This window comes from Chaetomium tenue (assembly GCF_020726465.1).
Source record: "Chaetomium tenue strain MPI-SDFR-AT-0079 chromosome Unknown F5144scaffold_5, whole genome shotgun sequence".
NCBI lineage: Eukaryota > Fungi > Ascomycota > Sordariomycetes > Sordariales > Chaetomiaceae > Chaetomium > Chaetomium tenue.
Window position 1 is genome coordinate 1,126,938 of NW_027117333.1, and position 20,035 is coordinate 1,146,972.

The 20,035-nt window shown below is 55.6% G+C and overlaps 7 protein-coding genes across 7 annotated transcripts; 5 read left to right on the top strand and 2 right to left on the bottom strand.

Annotated features, from left to right (window-relative positions):
* Nucleotides 1–455: 455 nt before the first annotated feature.
* Nucleotides 456–854, top strand: F5144DRAFT_603942 (uncharacterized protein; the record flags this gene model as incomplete). The annotated part of the gene is made up of 1 exon (XM_066791317.1): nucleotides 456–854. The coding sequence occupies one exon, from the start codon at nucleotides 456–458 to the stop codon at nucleotides 852–854; it is 399 nt and encodes a 132-aa protein (XP_066641082.1).
* On the top strand, nucleotides 456–1,786 carry F5144DRAFT_652936 (uncharacterized protein). The gene has a single exon (XM_066793063.1). The coding sequence runs from the start codon at nucleotides 927–929 to the stop codon at nucleotides 1,734–1,736; it is 810 nt and encodes a 269-aa protein (XP_066641081.1). The 5' UTR covers nucleotides 456–926; the 3' UTR covers nucleotides 1,737–1,786.
* An 832-nt stretch (nucleotides 1,787–2,618) lies between these two features.
* On the bottom strand, nucleotides 2,619–4,496 carry F5144DRAFT_281711 (glycoside hydrolase superfamily). The gene is made up of 2 exons (XM_066783713.1): nucleotides 4,338–4,496; nucleotides 2,619–4,229 (listed from the first exon to the last, which is right to left on the bottom strand). Exons 1-2 carry the CDS (start codon nucleotides 4,379–4,381, stop codon nucleotides 2,843–2,845), a joined length of 1,431 nt encoding a protein of 476 aa, XP_066641083.1. The 5' UTR covers nucleotides 4,382–4,496; the 3' UTR covers nucleotides 2,619–2,842.
* A 1,440-nt stretch (nucleotides 4,497–5,936) lies between these two features.
* F5144DRAFT_281718 (uncharacterized protein) lies at nucleotides 5,937–7,215 on the bottom strand. Its single transcript, XM_066783714.1, has 2 exons — nucleotides 6,916–7,215; nucleotides 5,937–6,828 (listed from the first exon to the last, which is right to left on the bottom strand). Exons 1-2 carry the CDS (start codon nucleotides 7,040–7,042, stop codon nucleotides 6,110–6,112), a joined length of 846 nt encoding a protein of 281 aa, XP_066641084.1. The 5' UTR covers nucleotides 7,043–7,215; the 3' UTR covers nucleotides 5,937–6,109.
* An 892-nt stretch (nucleotides 7,216–8,107) lies between these two features.
* On the top strand, nucleotides 8,108–10,079 carry F5144DRAFT_549115 (POB3-like protein; the record flags this gene model as incomplete). Its single annotated transcript, XM_066787558.1, has 5 exons — nucleotides 8,108–8,118; nucleotides 8,225–8,447; nucleotides 8,497–8,993; nucleotides 9,046–9,417; nucleotides 9,473–10,079. 5 exons carry the CDS (start codon nucleotides 8,108–8,110, stop codon nucleotides 10,077–10,079), a joined length of 1,710 nt encoding a protein of 569 aa, XP_066641085.1.
* Nucleotides 10,080–10,666: 587 nt separating this feature from the next.
* Nucleotides 10,667–14,608, top strand: F5144DRAFT_576605 (Exportin-T). Its single transcript, XM_066789149.1, has 3 exons — nucleotides 10,667–11,056; nucleotides 11,242–12,778; nucleotides 12,831–14,608. Exons 1-3 carry the CDS (start codon nucleotides 11,045–11,047, stop codon nucleotides 14,339–14,341), a joined length of 3,060 nt encoding a protein of 1,019 aa, XP_066641086.1. The 5' UTR covers nucleotides 10,667–11,044; the 3' UTR covers nucleotides 14,342–14,608.
* Nucleotides 14,609–15,652: 1,044 nt separating this feature from the next.
* F5144DRAFT_549117 (uncharacterized protein) lies at nucleotides 15,653–16,456 on the top strand (the record flags this gene model as incomplete). The annotated part of the gene is made up of 1 exon (XM_066787559.1): nucleotides 15,653–16,456. One exon carries the CDS (start codon nucleotides 15,653–15,655, stop codon nucleotides 16,454–16,456), a length of 804 nt encoding a protein of 267 aa, XP_066641087.1.
* Between the last annotated feature and the right edge of the window lie 3,579 nt (nucleotides 16,457–20,035).

Sequence of the window (20,035 nt, forward strand, 5' to 3'; positions counted from 1 at the left end):
GCGGCCCCCGCACTGGTGGTTTGGGGTTGTGCGGGCCTACCACCAAAGAAAGCCGACTCCAAGTGCGGATGCCGACCAAACCTCCGACGAGAGGAAGGAAAAAAGACATTCGGAAGCCCAAATCTAGTTTTATTTTCTTATGTTTCTTTTATATAATTTCTTTTGCTCTGTTTTATTTTCTTCTTTCTTCTTTTTTATTTCTTTCTCTTTCCTTAATTTCTTGCTCTCCTTTCGAGTTCGGCTTCTTTGGTTAGAGGCTGCCTAGGTACTTGGGTAGATTATCGTTTGCACAGTATGTTGTTTTGATTCCATTGGCGAAGACGTTCGCCTTTCCTCTGTGCACTACCTTTTCCCACTGCGCCGCCCCTTTCCAAGTGCTAGGACCTCCGAATCATAAGGCAACCGAGGTGAAGTGGCCGCTTTTAGAAAGGAAACACAACACAGCGGTAGAAAACATGCGGTCTCGCCCTGCATCCAACGATCCCGCCGCGATTCCACCTTCTCTTCTCTCCTCGGTATTTCAGCCAAACATCTCTTTCGTCCATCCGGGCTACGACGAGGACTTCACGTCGGCGACATTCCTATCCCTCCCCTGTCTCGATGATGGCGGTGTTTGCTTTGACACCGCCCTTGTGGCCTGCGGTCTCATCGCCTGCAACCAATGGTCCGGCTTCTTCTCCATCGACAAGCTTGGACAGAAACGCGTCGACCGACCCGCGGACGGTATCCTTCGCGGTCACCCATACTACTACTTCCAACTCTCGGCATCCGCGTCTGGGCCCCCAGGCACCACCTCTTCCGGTCCCACATGCCCTCCGTCACCATATCCCATCATCCCCCGCTTCTCGGACTAGACCTTCCCGCATCATGACCTCCCCGTGCATTGGGCCCGCCTGCAACTACAAACGAATACAAACGTCCAGCCTATGGCCGTAGGCCAATGTACCAGCTTTTGCGTCGCAACTAACTACTCTCACGGCGTTGACGTCGCGCACTGCGTCCCCTCCAACGAGCACGAATGGTGGGATCGTAACCTGATGGACTGGTACGGCAGTTCCTCCATGCTCTCCTTCTCTACGCAACCCCAAGACTCCCCGGCGAACTTAGTTCCCCTGCGCTCCGACTTCCACCGCGTATTCGACGAGCGTCACCTCTGTTTTGCTCCCAAGGTCGTAGACGGTTCGGATTTTGATGACGTCGACGAGGGAGATCTGCCGGCGTCTGCGACCTCCTCCCAGCCTCCCTCGAAGCAAATCCGCCTCCTGATCCACGTCGCTGTCCCATCCCCCAACGGCCAGGTCGCGGGCCTCTGGCATAACCGCGGCCTACACGCCCTCCCCCCAGGTCTCTCAAAAGAGTGTCTTTTTGCACGCTTTGCATATACCATCCTCAGCCCCGCCGTCTTTTCCTCCACTTTTCTGTCAGGAACCAGGGCATCCCGGTGTCTCCGCGTTTGGGAGCCTGTGATGCGGATCACGAACACCAAGATAGTGGACCCTACTGATTGCCGGAGGATGTTGAGCACGTTTTGGTCTAGGCATTCTGGCGACGACGACGAGGGCGGATGCGAGGTGGAGGGCGGTTATTGGCTCAGTTTGGCCCGGATCCTACTTGTGCGACAAGCGGGGACGAGGAAGAACGAGGCCGTGGGCGTAAGCGTGTTTGGATGTCGTAGAACCCTAACGAGAATTAAGATTCGTACTTCACCATTACTGCAGGTAAGCGAAGATATCTAGAGCAAGTTGACCACGCCGGCCCTTGATATAATGCTCATCAAAATAAAATAAAAGAAAAAGGCAAAACAAGAGAGAAGAAAACGTGACATGGAAGGATAGAAAGGAAGGAAAGAGAAGCGATAAAAGAAAAAAGAGAGGGGGGAAGAAAAGAGAGATGAAAGGAATAATACTTACGAATTGCTTTCTATTTTTTTATTTATTTTTTTGACGAAGAACGAATATTCAGCATCCTTAAATACCTCCAGTCGTCAGAGCACCCCATTGTCATCCTCACAGATCATCAGTCAACAAGAGGCATCGTCAATCAATCGTCACTGCGGACGACAGACCTCGGCAAACTGAATCCGCGACACATCCTGGCCTCCATCTACCTCGCCCAGTACCGACTTGACGTCAGACACATTCCGGGCAAGCTGAACCTCGTCCCCGACGCACTATCGCGTCTCCCCAACACAGACGACGATGAGCCGGAACGGACGCCAGACGCCAACGAGTTGGACGACATTTGGATGGAATCCTACTTTGCCGTCACGCACGTGGAATTGGACCCAGACTTCCGACAGCGAATCGTCGACGGCTACCAAGCAGACAACAAGTACCGGAGCATCCTTGAGCAGATCTCTCAACGGCGGGACAAGATCAACCGCCAAGAACAACGCAGGAAGGCAGCTGAGCGCAAAGCCAAGGACAACCCGACCATCCAACTACCCAGGCTGCCAGGATACCGCCACCACTGAGGGGCTTACCCTTCGACCTGAAGGATGGCCTCCTGTACCACAAGCCTAGGCATGGCAGAATCCGACTTTGCATCCCACAGGCATGCGTCAAGGAGGTCCTCGAGATAGCTCACGATCACAACAATTAGGTGCCAAAATAACACTGAATTGAGCAATGTTATGTATTCTCATATATCACATATCGGCACACAGAAACACACCAAGTGATGAAACAACGCTTATTCCACATTCGCTCAATCATAACTATCATAATAACCCTGACGGGATTCCCTCAGAAACAGGAGCCAGCATTTTCGCGGCATAAAGGTGGTATGCATCATCAACCACTTCAAACACAACAACCATTCACTCAAACAACAACTCAACCGCCTACTCCTTGCGGATCAGGCTGTCAAACAGGGGCTTGAGGCTCTTGGCGCTCTTCTTGGGGTAGCGCTTCTGGTCGTTCTCGTAGTCGACATAGGTGACGCCGAAGCGGGTCTCGTAGCCCTCGGCCCACTCGAAGTTGTCCATGAGCGACCAGGCCATGTAGCCCATGACGTTGACGCCGTCCTCGGACGAGGCCAGGGCCATGGCGCGGACGTAGTCGTCAAAGTACTTGACGCGGAAGTCGTCCTCGACGATCTGCTCGAGCGACATGTCGTTCTCGCCCTTGAGCGACGTGCCGTTCTCCGTCACGTAGATCTTGGGGTAGCCGTACCGCTTGCTGAGCCAGTTGAGCAGGTCCCGGAACCCCTGCGCGTGCGGCCGCAGCCAGAAGGACTGCGTCTCGGGCCCGATGCAGTCGCCGTTCTTGTTGTAGAAGAGCGTCTCGAGGTTGCCCAGGAAGTCGTCCTCGGGGGGGACGCCCTTCTTGTGCTTGATGTAGTTGGCCGTGTAGTGGTTCATGCCGTAGAAGTCGTTGGAGCCCTTGACGAGCGCAACCTCCTCGGGCGTCCACTCGGGCAGACGGTCGCCGAGCTGCTTGCGCATCGACTCGGGGTAGTGGCCGAAGTAGATGGGGTCGGCAAACCACGAGATGGCGAACTCGATCTTGCGGTCGCACGCCTCGACGTCGAGCGGGTCCTCGGGGTCCCAGGGGAGGGTGGCGTCACCGTTCAGGGTGATGCCGATCTCACCGCCCTGCGTGGGCTTGAACTCCTCGCGGTACACCTTGACGGCCTTGCCGTGGGCGACGAGGAGGTTGTGGCCGACAATCCACGGCTCGCGCGAGCTGTCACCGACGGCCGACTTGGCGCGGTTCGAGGTGCGGCCGGGGGCGAAGTAGCCGCTGTTGTAGCCCAGGATGGACGAGCACCACGGCTCGTTGAAGGTGATCCAGTGCTTGCACTTGGGGATGGCCTTGAACATGACGCGGGCGTAGTGCTCAAAGTCGGCCGTGAACTCCTCCTTGTTGAGGAAACCGCCATAGCGCTTGTCCAGTCCGTCGGGGATATCCCAGTGGAGGAGAGTGATGAAGGGCTCGATGCCGGCGGCGATCAGGTCGTCGACGAACTTGACATAGTGGTCGATGCCCTTCTGGTTGATGGGGTCGTTGCGACCGCCGATGGGGATGATACGCGACCAGGCAATGGAGAAGCGGTAGGCACGGGCACCCACAGACTTGAGCAGGTCAATGTCCTCCTTGGTGCGCTTATACGAGTCGCAGGCGACAACACCGGAGCTACCGTCGGCAATCTTGCCGGGGATAGCGCAGAAGGTGTCCCAGATGGACGGGCCACGGCCATCCTCGTGGATGGAGCCCTCGATCTGATACCTGGTAGGGGGGGATTGTTGTCAGTCAAGACTTCAAGGGTTGGTGCTTCCTACTGAAGCTATCTAGGTAGATAAGTGCCAGATAGGATGAGACAAGGTAGAGACTTACGAGGCAGTGGCAAAGCCCCACTGGAAGTCCTTGGGAAGAGACATTGTGTGCCTGAGCTGGTGTGGGAGGAGATCAAGGGAGAAGATGAAGACAGAGAGGGTGCTTACCAGGACCTCGAGAGGCCGAAAGGGACGGGCTGCCCATCTTTATATAATTATGGAAACCATCACCGCTGTTTCATGCCATTATCCCCCCATTTCTCCCGCGCGCTTCGGACCGTCAACACCGAGAGAAAGCTAGGCATAGACTGATGAGAGATGCGGGCCATGATCCAGCTAGCCGTGTGCAACGTTTGCGCACAGCCATGAACCATCCATGGGTGATGCGCGTAGCCGGGGTCCCGACAAGGACCCGTGGGCCCCCCACCGCGGGGTAAGATAGCCCTGGTAAAACCGAGTCCAACGGAGCGCCTTCAGTGGTCGACGGCGAGTGACCCGATGGTTGATGTGGGCAAGCATGCAGGGCCCTGTCAAAATGCACGAAATTGCGGAGAACAGGGCTCGAGCAGGGGCCAGAAACCCTCGAACCCCACCAATCCCACCAATCCCACCAACCCCCAATAGGAAAACTGCCCAGCCCTTGGGCTCTCGGAAGAACAACCCGAAACACACCTTCTCGAAACAAAATCGAGCGTGGCGCTCCGGGTACCCAGGTACCTTACATAAAGAGGCTCTTTCGGCCGAGAGCTGCAGGAGCTCCAGCATCGACATATGCTCTCCCACTGCTCGCAGATGGCCAATGGCCCCCTCAAACCCCCGCTGGATGATCCCGAAAGTCGCTCATGCTGCTCTCTCCACCCCAGAATCTGTTTCCGGAATCACGGCCCGTGAAGGGCCACAGCAAGGACCTTGGCTGGGTAAACTTCGGTATAAATAGGGGTGGCTGCGGCCAAAACATGGTCACGAGCAGGGGCGTCGATTTATGCAGCCAAACCACGGCACCACACCGCCCGCGCCGAGACGAGCCTCTTTCAACCGCCAACCCAAAACATGGTTGGCAATGGGCTTGCATGGCACGGCACACCGTCGCTAGCTTGACTAGCGATCGCGTCTATCTGGCAAAACTCCGGAGCGGTTCGTGCAGTGGCCAGTCGCTTCCTACCGATGGCTAAACCCCGGCCATTCTGGCGATTCACAAAGCTTCGCTCACAGTGGACCGAAGCGGCTGACCACGGTTCGGCCGCCGGCGTGAGATCCCGTCAGCGAAGGGGGTGGACGACTGCTTTAAATTCTTATGAGCGACGGCAATACCGGCTGGCTATTCCGGAGCATGAACATCGATGGCCTGTTTACTTGGGTCATGGTGTGTAAGTCGTCACGGCTAGACTCCTGTGGTCATGGCAACCACTCCGGCAATTCTTGTTGTTTTTGATTGACGATCTCTACCAACCACAGTAGGTTACCCGCGCGGCTCTGTTGAACCATCATTGCCGCCCGGGACAGCCTGAAAATCATGAAACGTTACGAGAAATGCCCTTAAGTGACAAGTCCAACCAGATGTTCGAAAATATGTTGGTTCCTGCCTTCATAATCTCCGACTACAGTCCCCTGATTGCCCAATCATCCCTCCAAGTAAACGCCAACTACGCCGATCGACCTCTCGCGACGACCTGCCAACCGTATAGGGCTTGGTGCATGCGTCCCGTCCCGCGTTGGGGACTGTTTTCGCCTTGATCTTCGAAGCGAGCCGCATAAGCCCCCCCAAACCACCTAACCTGCCGGCAAATAGGGGATAGCCTAGCCTTTTCGCCAGGCACAGAACGCAACACTCACTCACTGCGCGCTTCCCTCCATCCTTTCGTCTTCAACGGCCCCCTCAATCTCCTCGGCCTTCCGTTTTCGCGGACTCTCACCACCACCATCATCATCCCCACTCCACTCAACAATCTCCCACTCAATCCTCACTCTGCCCTTCGGAACCGCGGCCCCGCCCCTGGCCTGACGCAAAAGTTCCCCTAGTCTACTCCCCTCGGTAAGCGTATCCAGCCACGACAACACCCCAACACTCCCCACCACCCCCTCCTCCTCCCTAGCAACATCACCATCGCCTCCCCTCAAAGCATCAGAACCCGAACCCGAACCCGAACCCGACGCAGCAGCAGCACCGGATGGGTTCGGGCCCGGACTCGGGCTACCACGGGGCAATCCCAGCCCCGCCAACAAGCCCAGCTCCTCCAGATCCGCCAAGTCCTCCGGCAGCAGGCTGCCGAGGGTCAGGCAGATGAAGTCGGCCTCGGCGGGGGGCGACTCGGACCAGAAGGACAGCGGCGTGCCGCAGAACCCGCAGAAGTACCGCCGCGTGTGGCCCTGGCCGCATCCTCCTCGCGCCTCCTCTTCTTCTGCTGTCTCTTTCCAGTTTCTCGCGCCGGGTGGGTCGTATGCCCGGTGGATCATGGCGTTTGTTTCGTCGGGTTGTTTCGGGAGCGCGGTGGCGCGGTAGTATTGGAGGGGGACGCGGAGGTAGGCGGGCAGCGGCGTGCCCAGGGTTGAGCCTGTTGCCACGCGGGGGTGGGGGTGGTTAGTTAGGTAGGTTCTTTTTTTTGACTAGGTAGTTGTCGGGGGAGGGGGAGGCGGCCTACGATGTGAAGGGTGCGGGTGGAATAGAATCTGGGCGGTTTGCGTGGCAGGTTGGTCCGGTGGGAGTTGGATCATGTAGAGGTTGCGGCCGCAGTGGCAGCTGCCACGGATGGGGCGGTTGAAGCTCATTGTTTGCGGATGTTTAGGTAGGTTCCGACGACTTGCGCTCGGAAAAAAAATAGGCTCGGAATTAATCGTATCCTTGGTGTAGGGTGATAGGTGGTTGAGGTAAAGGTTTGCGAGCTTCGAAATATGTCGGTTGCTGGTCGATGACAACACTGGTCGGCCGATCGCCCGGTCCTTCAAGGTGATGATCGTTGGCAGTCGGGCCAACGCAAAGCAGCCAATACTACTAAGCTTAGGGACCACAGGTTTTGTGCAAAAAAAATTATGGTGAACGCTCCCTTAAATGCTTCGTGTTATCATCCGAACCCGATCAAAGATCGTTGGTGGCGAGCAGGCATTTAATTTACATCATGGGAGAGAACATCTGGATAATGGTTCCATCACTTACATCACCGATTTTAGTTAGTGCTGGGGGGCACCCCACATGCGTGCGAGCTTCCGTTTGGTTACCATACACAAGCACTCCAGGCAGGGAGGCTCCCATCTCCACGCTGAAGACCTCTTCCCGAACAGGCAGATGTGTTCTGAAAAGTCACAGAAACATCATGAATCGAAGAAGGAAATTGGGTTTCTCATCGATTTGCAAATTTTCAGTGAAGCGATGGGTTTGACATAGGTTACATCATCTTTCGCCAACATACCTATGTCAGAAACTGGACATAACCGCGTAATTGCAAATACGTCGTACCGGTTATGATCCGTTGTTCTCTGCCTCGACCTGCTTCCAAAGTGATGGATAAATGGTCAGTAAGGTTCGAAAATGGTCACGAATAAATCCAACTTACTTACTTCCTTCTTGAGACCAATTTACAGTTCAAAGCCTTTTCGATCTGTGTGTCATATATCAAGCTATTCTATCGGCGATGACAACCAGGGAAGCTGATAGTGGGTCTTGACTGACCGCCCGGCAGTTTTGACCGCCGAGCGTTCCAATTTAGCTCCTGTCGCGTCGACCTCCTTCACACGCGCCAGGCGAACTCCAACTCTGCAACTCCCAACTTTCCATCTGCGGATCGGATCCATCGCTCAACCATTCCACATCCCAGAGCAATTAAATAACGCGAAATCATGGCAGCCATGTAAGTCTCAAATTTTGGGTTTCCATATTATTTCCGTGCAGTCCACCATTTCCGTCGCCTGCAGCGCATTCCCGGTTCGACGGACAAGTAGCTGACAAGCCGCCAGCGAGAGCTTCGACAACATCCATCTGGACTTATCCCGAGAGCATGGCAAGTGCAGGTTTGCCGAGAACGGCTTGGGGTGGAAGCCCGCGGGCGGCGGCGATACCTTCACCCTCGACTCGAGCAACATCGGTGGCGCACAGTGGAGCAGAGCGGCTCGAGGCTACGAGGTGAAAATCCTGCAGCGGAATTCGGGAGTCCTCCAGCTGGACGGCTTCCAACAAGAGGTAGGGATGACGCAAGCGGGTTCGGCGGGCATCGGCTGACTTGGAGCAGGACTACGAGCGCCTCAGCAAAATATTCAAGAACTGGTACAGCGCAACCCTCGAGAACAAGGAACACTCGCTGCGCGGCTGGAACTGGGGCAAAGCCGAGTTTGGAAAGGCTGAGATCTCGTTCAATGTGCAAAATCGTCCCGCGTTCGAAATCCCATACTCGGAGATATCCAACACCAACCTGGCGGGTCGCAACGAAATCGCGGTCGAATTTTCTGTCGCCGACGCAGGCAAGTCCAACGGCCAGAATGGCGCCACACCAGGGAAGGGCAAGAAAGCCGCGGCCGGGAGAGACCAGCTCACGGAGATGAGGTTCTACATTCCCGGCACAACGACCCGGAAAGAAGCCGAGGGCAGCAATGCCGGAAGCGGCGTGGACGAGGAGGAAAAGAGCGCCGTTACGCTCTTCTACGATACTCTTATTGAGAAGGCGGAGATTGGAGAGACGGCTGGCGATACGATCGCCACCTTCCTGGATGTCCTGCATCTCACACCAAGGTCCGTGCCGCCTACCCTACCATTCTTCTGTCTGTTTCTAACGGTTGTGCAGAGGTCGGTTCGACATCGACATGTACGATGCCTCTTTCCGCTTGCGGGGCAAAACCTACGACTACAAAATTCAGTACGAGGCGATCAAGAAGTTTATGGTCCTTCCCAAGCCCGACGACACCCACTTCATGTTGTGTATCGGCCTGGACCCGCCTCTTCGGCAGGGTCAGACGCGGTACCCATTCCTCATCATGCAGTTTAAGCAGGATGAGGAAGTTACCCTGGATCTCAACCTCGCCGAAGAGGAGCTCAACGGCAAATACAAGGACAAGCTGCAACCCCATTATGAACAGCCTCTGCACCAGGTTGTTGCCTATATCTTCAAGGGCTTGGCCAACAAGAAGATCACTGCGCCCGCAAAGGACTTCACAACGTGCGTTCCCCAACTATCGTGCTGACGGAGAGTTGACATGCTGACACGCTTCTAGACACCGCCAGCAGTACGGCATCAAGTGCTCGATCAAAGCGAGCGAGGGTTTCCTCTACTGCTTGGAGAAGGCTTTCATGTTTGTGCCAAAGCCGGCCACCTACATCTCATACGACCAAACGCAATCCATTACATTCTCCCGTGTGAATGGCGCCGTTTCGGCTCTGTCGACGTTCGACATCACGGTGCACATGAAGTCCGGCGCGGGGTCCTCGCAATTCAGCAATATCAATCGTGAGGACCTGAAGGCTCTCGAGGACTTCTTCAAGTTGAAGGGCCTGCGTGTCAAGAACGAAATTGATGAGGAAACGACGCTTATGGCTGCGGCCCTGAGAGACGAGGCCATGGCCAGCTCGGACGAGGAGGTCGTCGGGGCCAAGGCGGACCGGGGCTCGGCGGATGAGGACGAAGAAAGCGTGGACGAGGACTTCCGTTCCCAGAGTGAGAGTGACGTTGCCGAGGAGTACGACAGCAACCACGAGAGCGACGGGTCCGGCAGTGCCGAAAGCGATGTTGACAACCAGGTTGATGACGATGACGACGAGGACATGGACGATGACGAGGACGATGAGGAGGAGCGGCCGAAGAAGAAGAAGAAGACTGGTTAGGTGGCGGTGGAGATTGATATTGCAGCCAGGTTTGAGCAAGTGGCCACGCCGACATGACAAAGCCGGCTCGGGTTCGATTTGAGTGAAGTTTCCAGGACGGCGTTGGGGATCGGAAATCAGCAGCATGAGATACCATGCAAGGGTTTGATTGTATAAAGTTTTGGTTGGGTAGACGACGATGTACGAATCAGAGAGGAAGCATCGAGTTTCGGAGGGTCATACACTCTGCCCACATATCTGTACATCGAGCGGGTTGCTGCAGCCGGACAGGTGCTTGAAAAGGTGCAACATTGCCACTTAGCTACATCAGCTTGTGGCTGATATAATGCGAGTGACCGATGGATAGTTCCATGAGAAATTAATTTTCTTTCCTCCCTTCTGTCCTTTCTCTCACTTCATTCATACCGAGACCTGAAGCTGGGCTTCTCTTATCGGAATTTCGGCCGTTGATTCCTTCGGCTCTTGCCGAGCTAGATTTACCCTATCATAGAAAATTGTAGGCCTGGGCCGGCATGGACCGTGCGTCATAACCCCCACCACGTTCACCAGACTGTGCGTGAGCTGTCCATTTTTTGACTTTTTCGATTTCGGTGCCCCACCTGAACCCAGTCGCACTGCACGGCATTCCTCAAGTCTTTGTTCGGTCTTTGCTAACAACAGCTCCTGCAACCTCGCCCGTTCTCCCTATCGTGATTATCTTTGATATCGACCTCGCCGCCCTATACTGCACTCCCTCAGATCAATTTTCTTGCCCTCCTATCACCGTAAATTTACAGACCATGGTGGCTTGTTAGAGGAGTCGATTCATGTGTGTCGGGCACTGCATTTGTTGTTGCCGTTCCTGAGAATGCCGAATACTTCCACGTTCACTACCTATCTGCTCGGGGTATAGCACTTCTTGCAATCACGAATTCAACCTGCTGGCACTACAAATCCACTCCAAAAACATACATTACCCTCTGGCAATGGACGCCCAGGTGAGTGATGTCGGTCGCGTGATTCCCCGCTGCCTAACCTTTGCTGCCCCGCTATCGCAAGGGATGGGATAGAGTCACCGGCTTTGTTGTCGATGCCAACGGTGTCGACACCGCCGTGCGGCCCCTGCAGTTCTTTAACCATTCTTGCGGAACCCCAGCCCTATTAACAACCCGTCCTCATGCAGATCGAGAATGCGATCGAGATCGCCTGGGACCCTACCTCCGACCAGGCCCTCAAAGGCCAAGCCTTCGAATTCCTGAACCAACTCCGCACCGATCCCCAGGCCTGGCAGGTCTGCATCGCTATCTTTACCCGAACCCCCCGAACATCCCCCGTTGTACGGCTGGTCTGCCTCGAAATAGTCAACCATGCCGTTTCCTCGCATGTCCTCGATGGCCAAGGCCTCGGTTTCCTCAAACAGTCCCTGCTCGAATACGTCGGGCGAGTGTACAGCGGCGACGCCCAGGATCAAGTCGACCCGGCACATCTACAGAACAAACTCACACAAACGCTCACCTATCTATTCGTCGGCCTGTACAAGGAAGGTTGGGAGAGCTTCATCGACGACTTCCTGGCCCTCGCCCAAAAAGAAAACAACCTCCCTGGGGTGGTCATGTACCTGCGTATCCTGGGCTCGATCCACGACGAAATCGCCGATCTTATGCTGAGCCGACCGGACAACGAGGCGAGGCGCAACAACGACCTCAAGGACTTGATTCGCGAGCGAGACATGCAGAAGATTGCCCAGTCCTGGCAGGATCTGCTGGCTCGGTACAGCCACCAAAACGACGGCGTGGTCGAGTCAACGCTCAAGACCATTGGGAAATGGGTGAGCTGGATTGACATTCACCTCGTCATCAACCGGGAGATGATCAACCTGGTGCTGCCACTGGTTGGCAGGACACACGCCGCCGGCAGCGAAGACAAGGTCAGGGACGCGGCCGTGGACACCTTCACCGAGATTGTGGCCAAGAAGATGAAGCCCAGCGACAAGGCTGAGATGATTACGTTTCTAAACCTCCGTGAGATCGTCTCGCAGCTTCTGGCGAGCCCGCCCCTCAACGAATGGAAGGGGACGCCGCGATACGACACGGACCTCGCCGAAGCTGTGGCCAAGCTGGTCAACACCCTCGTGGCTGATGTAGTCCGTGTCCTGGAAGATGGCAAGGTCGACAACGATACGAGAGGCAAGGCGGAACAGTTGCTCCGCGACTTCCTGCCGTTCCTTCTGCGTCTCTTCTCGGACGAGTACGACGAAGTCTGCTCGACCGTGATTCCCTCTCTCACCGACCTCCTAACCTTCCTCCGCAAGGTCGGACAATTGCCGCCCACGTACTCCGAGATGCTCCCTCCAATTTTGAACGCTATCGTTTTGAAGATGAGGTACGACGAGACGTCGAACTGGGGCAATGAGGACGAGCAGACGGACGAGGCCGAGTTCCAGGAGCTGCGCAAAAAGCTCCAGATCCTTCAGAAGAGCGTGGCATCTGTCGACGAGAATCTGTGTATAGAATTTTTGAGCAATCTGGTGGCGAACATGTTTTCTACTCTTGAACAGCAGGGTTCACAGATGGACTGGAGGGATCTGGATCTGGCTCTGCACGAAATCTACCTCTTTGGCGAGTTGGCACTGCCCAACGCGGGGCTGGCCCAAAAGAGCCAGCCAAACCCCCTCGCTGCCGAACGACTGGCCGTCATGATGAGCAAGATGGTCGAGTCAGGTAAGGGGCCATCCTGCCCTATGCGTTGACTTTTACTGACATGTGTTGCTAGGCATCGCCAACTATCACCACCCCGCGATCCTTCTCCAGTACATGGAGATCTGCACCCGCTACTACAACTTCTTCGAGGACCAGCAGCGCTATATCCCTCAGGTGCTCGAGAACTTTGTCCGGTTGGTGCACCACGACCATGTGCGGATCCGCACGAGGTCCTGGTACCTCTTCCACCGGTTTGTAAAGACATTGAGGGCGCAGGTCGGCAACGTGGCCAAGACAGTGATAGAGTCTATCAGCGATCTCTTGCCGATCAAGGCTGAAGTTCCCGGCAACGACGCCGACGATGATATGTCCTCGGATGAATCCGATCACTCGGCCGATGCCGTTTTCAGCAGCCAGCTCTTCCTGTACGAGGCGATCGGCTGCATTTCCTCGACATCCGCCACCCCGCCAGTCGATCAGGGCCTGTATGCGCGGTCGGTCATGGAGCCGCTCTTTTCCGACATGAGCGTGCACATGGAACGTGCAAAAGCTGGCGATCCGCAGGCCGTCCTACAGGTGCACCACATCATCATGGCCCTGGGGACCCTCGCCAATGGCTTTGCCGACGCCCATGCCGCTCAGCAAGGCAAGCGGCCACAGCCCCACGAGGCTGTCTCCAACGAGTTCTCGCGGGCCGCGGAAGCGATTCTCATCGCGCTAAACGAGCTGAATGCGAGCGGCGACGTCCGCGCCGCGTGCCGTTCAGCCTTCTCGCGGCTCCTGGGCGTCTTGGGTGCTGCGGTGCTGCCGCAGCTGCCGCAGTGGATCGAAGGGCTGTTGTCTCGCAGCTCCAGCAACGACGAGATGGCCATGTTCCTCCGCCTCCTGGAGCAGGTCGTGTACAACTTCAAGTCCGAGATCTACAACATTCTCGACGTGCTCCTGACCCCGCTGCTCCAGAGAGTCTTCAGCGGTCTATCGGAACCCATCAACGGGACAGACGACGAGATACAGCTGCAGGAACTCCGGCGCGAATTCGTCTCATTCGTCCAGGTCATCCTGTCCAACGAGCTCGGCGGGGTTCTCGTTAGCGCCTCCAACCAGGGCACCTTTGAGTCCCTGGTCTCGTCTATCATCGATATCGCAAAGACCCTGACCCACGGCAATCTCGTGCCCAGCCGCGTTGCCTTCAACGTCCTCAGCCGCATGGCCTCGCAGTGGGGCGGCCCGGACGTCGCCACGATCGGCGAGAACCCAATGACCACAGGGGCGCCAGCGCCGGCCATCCCGGGGTTCGACCAGTTCATGATCGAGCATTTCCACGGCCTGTGCTGGACGGTGCTGCAGGATGGCGGGTTCAGGCCAAACACGGACGCGCAGTCGCGCCAGATCCTGAACGAGATCGCCGGGATACAGCAGGTCATCTATTCCAAGACGGGCGAGGCGTTCATAAACCACCTGCAGGGCGTCACCTTCCCGCAATTAGGGATTGACGGGACCGAGTACCTGAGGGTACTGACCACGTCGCGGGAGAAGAAGCCGGTCGTCACGTGGTTGCTGGGGTTGTTGAAGGGGAGGAGGTAGAGAATTGGGTAGATAGATAGATAGATACCTGGCTGCCCTATTACGCCTTGACTCGCGGTTGGGATGGGCAACGGAGCGAATGTATTCTGTTGTTGATTGATAGCTGCCGGGCTTTTTCTCTTTGGCGTGTATATACTGCCCCTGGGCAACACTGCAAGGCAACAACGGTGATGTCCGGTATAGATGTATGAAACTTGGTGTCTGGGTGGCTACTCCCGGCTTCTTCTCTCTATGCAATTCTCCTCAAACACACCATCTTGGCTCGGGTTCTTCCATCTAGTGGCTTCTCTGTTACCCTACCGTTGTGCTTCCGTCTTTGATGTTTTGATTGGTGTGTTGACCCTTCTACACAACTCCTGTTCTGCTAAGACGCTTTAAGTTTGCAAACGGTCGTCCTAGCTCCTCCGTCACTTTCATCTTTTATCTCTAGTTTATACCATTTTCTCCGCCATTAGCCGCCTCACGAATTTTACCCCTTTACCCCTTACCCCTTTACCCCTTTTGTTTACTCAGGGTCAGGAGCACACACTTTGGTAAGGCACGACACAATTGCCCATCGCGGCAGAGAGCTGGTGTTTTAGGGGGTGTGGACCATGGTAAGTGAAGGATTGGTTTGACATTATTGATACGGTTCAACCGCGGCCGCAACATTGTAGTGTTTCGGTCTGTACATGGGCTTCTACCCACCTAATGCTATTGAAACCGGTGATGTATGAGCTGAGGTTATGTTAGCCCCTTTTGAGATACGGTTCAACCGCAAACATCGCGGTGTTCCAACGTGTAGTTGGGCTATGACGCCTTCTAGTCACCTGATGTTTTGTCAGATAGTGTTATCAAGTGAGGTCTAGGCAATACCTATCCGTCCTTGAGGCGCGGTCCGACCGCGGATACCATGTAGTCGGGCCAAGGCAACCTTCACCTAACCTGATAGTGTTATGGAATGTCATCGAACGTACTCTAGGCAACGCCTGCCTGCACTTAAGGCGCGGTCCGACCGCGGATACTATGTAGTCGGGTCAAGGCACCCTTTACCTGATCTGAAAAAATAGAGTTATCGAATGTTATTAAACGTACACTAGGCAAGGCAACGCTTGCCTGGCCGTTAGGTATGAAAATTGCAATCAGAATACGCTCGGTCCTCTGCAATGCTGCCTTTATATTCTCTGCCCTCCCCCCAATTCTCCCTCCCACCTCCACTGCCCTTTCCTCTGGGCACCCTCCATTTTCGTTCTCCGCCCTTCTTTCGTCCCCCTTTTCTGGCACTGCCAGCTTCCCTTCTTGCTCTTCGTTCCACCCACCTCGGGAACGAAGATGCCCTCTCGTCGGTGCTCGCGCAACCCAGCGCGCCGGGCTGCGGGTCGGGGCAGCAGCACCACGAGCACCACCACCTCTGCCGCCGCCCCCGTCGCCCAGGGCCACACACGCCCGCCCACGACCACGACGTCCGCAGGCAACACCACCTCGCCGCCGCCGTCGTCCCCGTCCCTGGCCCCGTTGCCCGCGGCTCCGTCCTCTGCCGCGCCCGCGCCCGCCCCCCCCACCGCGTCTGCCTCCTCTGGCGCGTTCACCTCCCCTCCCGCGCCCGCGCCCGCGCCCGCTGCCCTGCCCGCCTCCGCTGCCTTGTCCTCCCCCGCAGCCGCAGCCACAGCAGCCCGCGCCAAGACCGACAAGCGCCGCGCCCGCCCGCCACCACCACCCAACACCACCACCACCGCGCACTCGCCCACCGCGCACTCGCCCACCGCGCACTCGCCCTCGTCCCCGTCCTCGTCCCTGTCCTCGCCTGCTTCCTCAGCCGGCTCCTCCGGCTGGGGCTCTGGCGCAGAGGACCATGGGGACGAGCAAGAGGCAGAGGAGGAGGAGGAGGAGGGAGACGGCTGGGAATCGGCCAGCGAGGACGCGTGGGGCCCGCCTGGCCGCTGCTGGGGTTGGGCCACCTCGTCGCCCACTCCACCCCCGACGACGACGGCAGCGCGCCGCCGCGCGATCCGCGTGCTGGTGCTGTGGGTGATGGGCGGCCTGGTGGTGCTGGGGGTTGATGGTGTTGGGGTGCTGGAGGTTGATGGGGGTGTTGGGTCTTCCGCTGCTGCCGCTGGACGAGGTGGTGGGAGTTAATCTTTAGGTGTTTTAATGTTGTTTTTGGATTACTTACTTTTAGATTTAATTATTAATAACTAATTTATACCTAAACAAACGGCTTGCAGATTTCGAAAACCGACTCCAACAACCCGATCTGGACGACGGCCAAGGCGGCAAAAAGACGGCGGGGAGCGTTATCCTTACCGCCTGCCGCAAGATACAGCAGAGACTCAGCTCGAGGAGGGGCAACAGGGGCCGACCGCGAACCTTGAAACCTCAAGGGCCCACGGCGGTAGAGAGAGCCGCGGGCACGATCATGCGCTGGACGGGGGGAACCATAGACACGGACAAGGCAGTAGAAGAGGCCTGGAGAGCGAGGTGGTTAAAGGAACGGGACGGCAGAGCAATCACCAGGCCGGCGGACGACTTTGACCATCAGCGGGAGACGCTATTCCGGAACGAAACCCTAAGGAGGCATGACGGTCTCAGCAAGGCGAAAAGCTCACTGCTCATTCAAACCCGGACGGGAGCAATAGGCTTACGGGACTACTTGTTTACACGGGAAGTCCCGGAGGTTCTGACGCCTGCCTGCGAGTGTGGCGAGGGACGAGAGACTGCCGAACACCTGGTAGTGTGGTGTTTGGCCCCACCGTTGACTCGAAGATGGGAGAGAACTGGAATTCGGACACGACGGGACTTTTACTCAGTTCTACACGGTATCAATCCCACGACTGCACGGCTTGCGAGGAGGATCCTCGACTGGCTGATGGACTCGGGGAGGCTGCCGATGTACAGCTTGGCCAGGAGGCTCGAGCTGGGAACGGCGGCCTGAAGCGCCCCCGTTCGGAGGCCAGGAGGCCTCCTCTCTTTGTATACGTAGACTCACCAGAACGCATCGTTCCTTGATTGTTAGTAGGGGTTTTTCACCCGGCCCGGGAGGGCACGGTTTTCCTGTACACTAAATAGCAGAGGGTCCGGCACGCCCTAGGGCATAGCGGAGTATGAATAATAATATTAATAACTAATGATAACTGCTAATACTCTATACGGTCGATCAATGTCGGTTACCTTTTGCAATAGCTCACCCTAAGCAACTCTGCTTCCGATATCCTCACTGGGGTTTCGTTAAGTATCCTTCTCCATTTCGACCTGCATCTTTTTAATTGTGACCAACAAGTTCTTGATCTGTTCCTATGACATGTAGCCATCCCATTGCCGATATAATGCCGTTTGGTCGGTATATAGCTTCCAATTAATCAAGCTGTCCTCCATAGCGTGTTGGTGGTACGCTAAGTGTTGTATGCCCGCCATCTCCCGGTACAACAATTGTCGAACATGCTCTCCTGTCGTAGCGACTATTAGATGATTAGGTACTCGCCACTTTCTACCGCATCTCCTCAACATTGCGAATACGCTCCTCCTCCAAATCCTTAATACAAGTAGTTAGTTCCCTGGCATTGCCTCTATTGAAAACTCGGAGGCTTTCTTGTTTGCTATTGACCATTGCATGATATATTAGTTCAGATGCCTCCTGTAGTTGATTGACGAGTAGCTATATCCGGCTAACGCACCTAATTGTGATTGTTCAACTTCGTTGCAAATGGCATTATGTCGAGTGTCAACCATCATTTTGTCCATCGACATGTCTCTAGTTCTCAATTGTGGTTTACGTTCACATTGTCGTAGAGTCCGGCCATCGATGACCCGACCCCATCTGAGGCGTGCGTCCATGATATTTGATGCTTCCTTGGGTATCTTTAATCAATCAATTTTCATCAAGACCTTGTTGCACCCAACCCATTTTTGAGGTATGATGTTAGAAGATGATAAGTGCCCTTCTAAGAGGGATAAGCTTAATAATTGCCTTCTAATATACTAAACGTAGTTAATTATAGGCAATTATTTTGTACGATGGATTCGTGAGCTCTTAGACTAGTTGAGATAGATACAGATAGGTAGAGGGTGTCTCTGTTTTCATGCCCAATTAGCTCCCTTGAGACCGAAACAAGGCTGTCATCTGGTGGACACTTCATCGATACTTCCCAGCCAGCTCCTGTTGGTTTCAGCTATACATAGCCACTAATCTAATTTACTTTTACCCACATAATATAGATATACCCAAAATCTATCTATTTTTCGATAGCACTACGCTGTTCTACGAGTGGGTCTTCTAGGGGCGGATTCTCGTCTCCTCGTGGGCGACATTCTTCTATCAGGAGAGGGTCTTTTTTGCTGTGAGGGAAGCTTCTGGTGCTGTGGGGGGGGCTTCTTTTGTTATGGGGGGGGTTCTGTTGTCGGGGGTGGTGAGCCTGGTGTGGATTCAATCCTCAGAACACCCCGTCGTCGTCCTGACAGACCATCAGTCGACAAGAGGCATCCTTAACTAATCGTCTCTGGACCAGATCGACAGCTATCAGACGGTGTGTAAAGGCACCTTGTGCAGATAGCGGTTTTTGTATGTAAGAAGGTTGATTATATGATTTCTGTGCAGTGGCGTAGGCTCATGCCCCCCGGGTGTTAGTTAGGCGCCTTGGGTGATTCGGTGATTCGGTTAGCCGTCGGGGCGAGAAAGGATCATGAGACAGGGGTGAACTCGGGTGTCTGGACAGCACGAAGGGGAGGAAGATGCTATCACTGGCGAAAACATTCTTCCACTCGCTTGGGCATAATAAGGGCAAGAGGGGACCTGGTGCTGCTTTTATCGACGACGACGTGTTGTTACAGCAGCCCACCTCCGAGCTACGACCCCCTTAACATCCCCACCACCGCCTCTAACGTGAGCTAGTTGCCGTCGACCGAGATCCTCGAAACCGATTTCTTCGAGGTGTCCATTCTCGAGCCCACTCCGGCGCTAACTCCTGGTGATGGCATCGACCCCCTGGCGTTCCTCATACCCAACGGGCACTGCGGTCGGGGCCGCGTCAGCGAGCAGGAAGGAAAGTTGTGGGTCGACGGGGAGCCGGTACCAAACTATCCGTACCGAAGGCCGCCGCCGCTCGACGAGAACGATGTCGGGGAAAACAACGAGTACGAGAGCTCATATTTGGCCGGGATGCCGGCCGAGTCTTCGAATAAGGAGAAGGGTATTGAGCAACAAACGATTGCTTCCCACAGTCCACGACCATACCCGACCCCGACCAGTCTCGCCGCTGCCCGTCTCGCCGCTGCCCAGTCAGCCGCAGTGTTGTTCTGATCATGCTGCAAAATGGTGCGGCAAGTAGATGAAGTATTCTCGTCCCGGTGCTTACTGTCAGTCAATCTCCAAGATCTCCAAGACGTAAAAGAAATACCAATTCCATTCCACAATTCACATGAACTTCCCATATGTGTCGATGTGTCGAGGACTTGTTCGACAACCTCGGAGTTCTGGTATCTCTTTGGGTACCATAACCGGGCAGATCGACACGGACGGACATGGCGCAGAATGCCCGACACTCACGATCAACTCCCAAACGTATTTGGTACCGCCATCATATTTCCTACGCTGAGGTACCAGCTACACTACTACCCAACACACACAAGGCCACTCGACCCTCATCATCGCTGGCCCAACTGGACTCAACGATTCAACTAACGGGGCCACCACGTCAACCAACCCTCCCCCGGGCCCCTCCC

Excerpts from the sequence above, each read along its gene's own strand:
- F5144DRAFT_652936 (XM_066793063.1), top strand. The coding sequence starts at position 927 with ATGGCCGTAGGCCAATGTACCAGCTTTTGCGTCGCAACTAACTACTCT.
- F5144DRAFT_281711 (XM_066783713.1), bottom strand. The coding sequence starts at position 4,381 with ATGTCTCTTCCCAAGGACTTCCAGTGGGGCTTTGCCACTGCCTC. Across the intron at positions 4,230-4,337 it reads TGGGGCTTTGCCACTGCCTC|GTATCAGATCGAGGGCTCCA; the intron begins GTAAGTCTCTAC and ends CCCCCCTACCAG.
- F5144DRAFT_281718 (XM_066783714.1), bottom strand. The coding sequence starts at position 7,042 with ATGAGCTTCAACCGCCCCATCCGTGGCAGCTGCCACTGCGGCCGCAAC. Across the intron at positions 6,829-6,915 it reads CCACCCGCACCCTTCACATC|GCTCAACCCTGGGCACGCCG; the intron begins GTAGGCCGCCTC and ends GCGTGGCAACAG.
- F5144DRAFT_576605 (XM_066789149.1), top strand. Across the intron at positions 12,779-12,830 it reads GAGCAAGATGGTCGAGTCAG|GCATCGCCAACTATCACCAC; the intron begins GTAAGGGGCCAT and ends ATGTGTTGCTAG.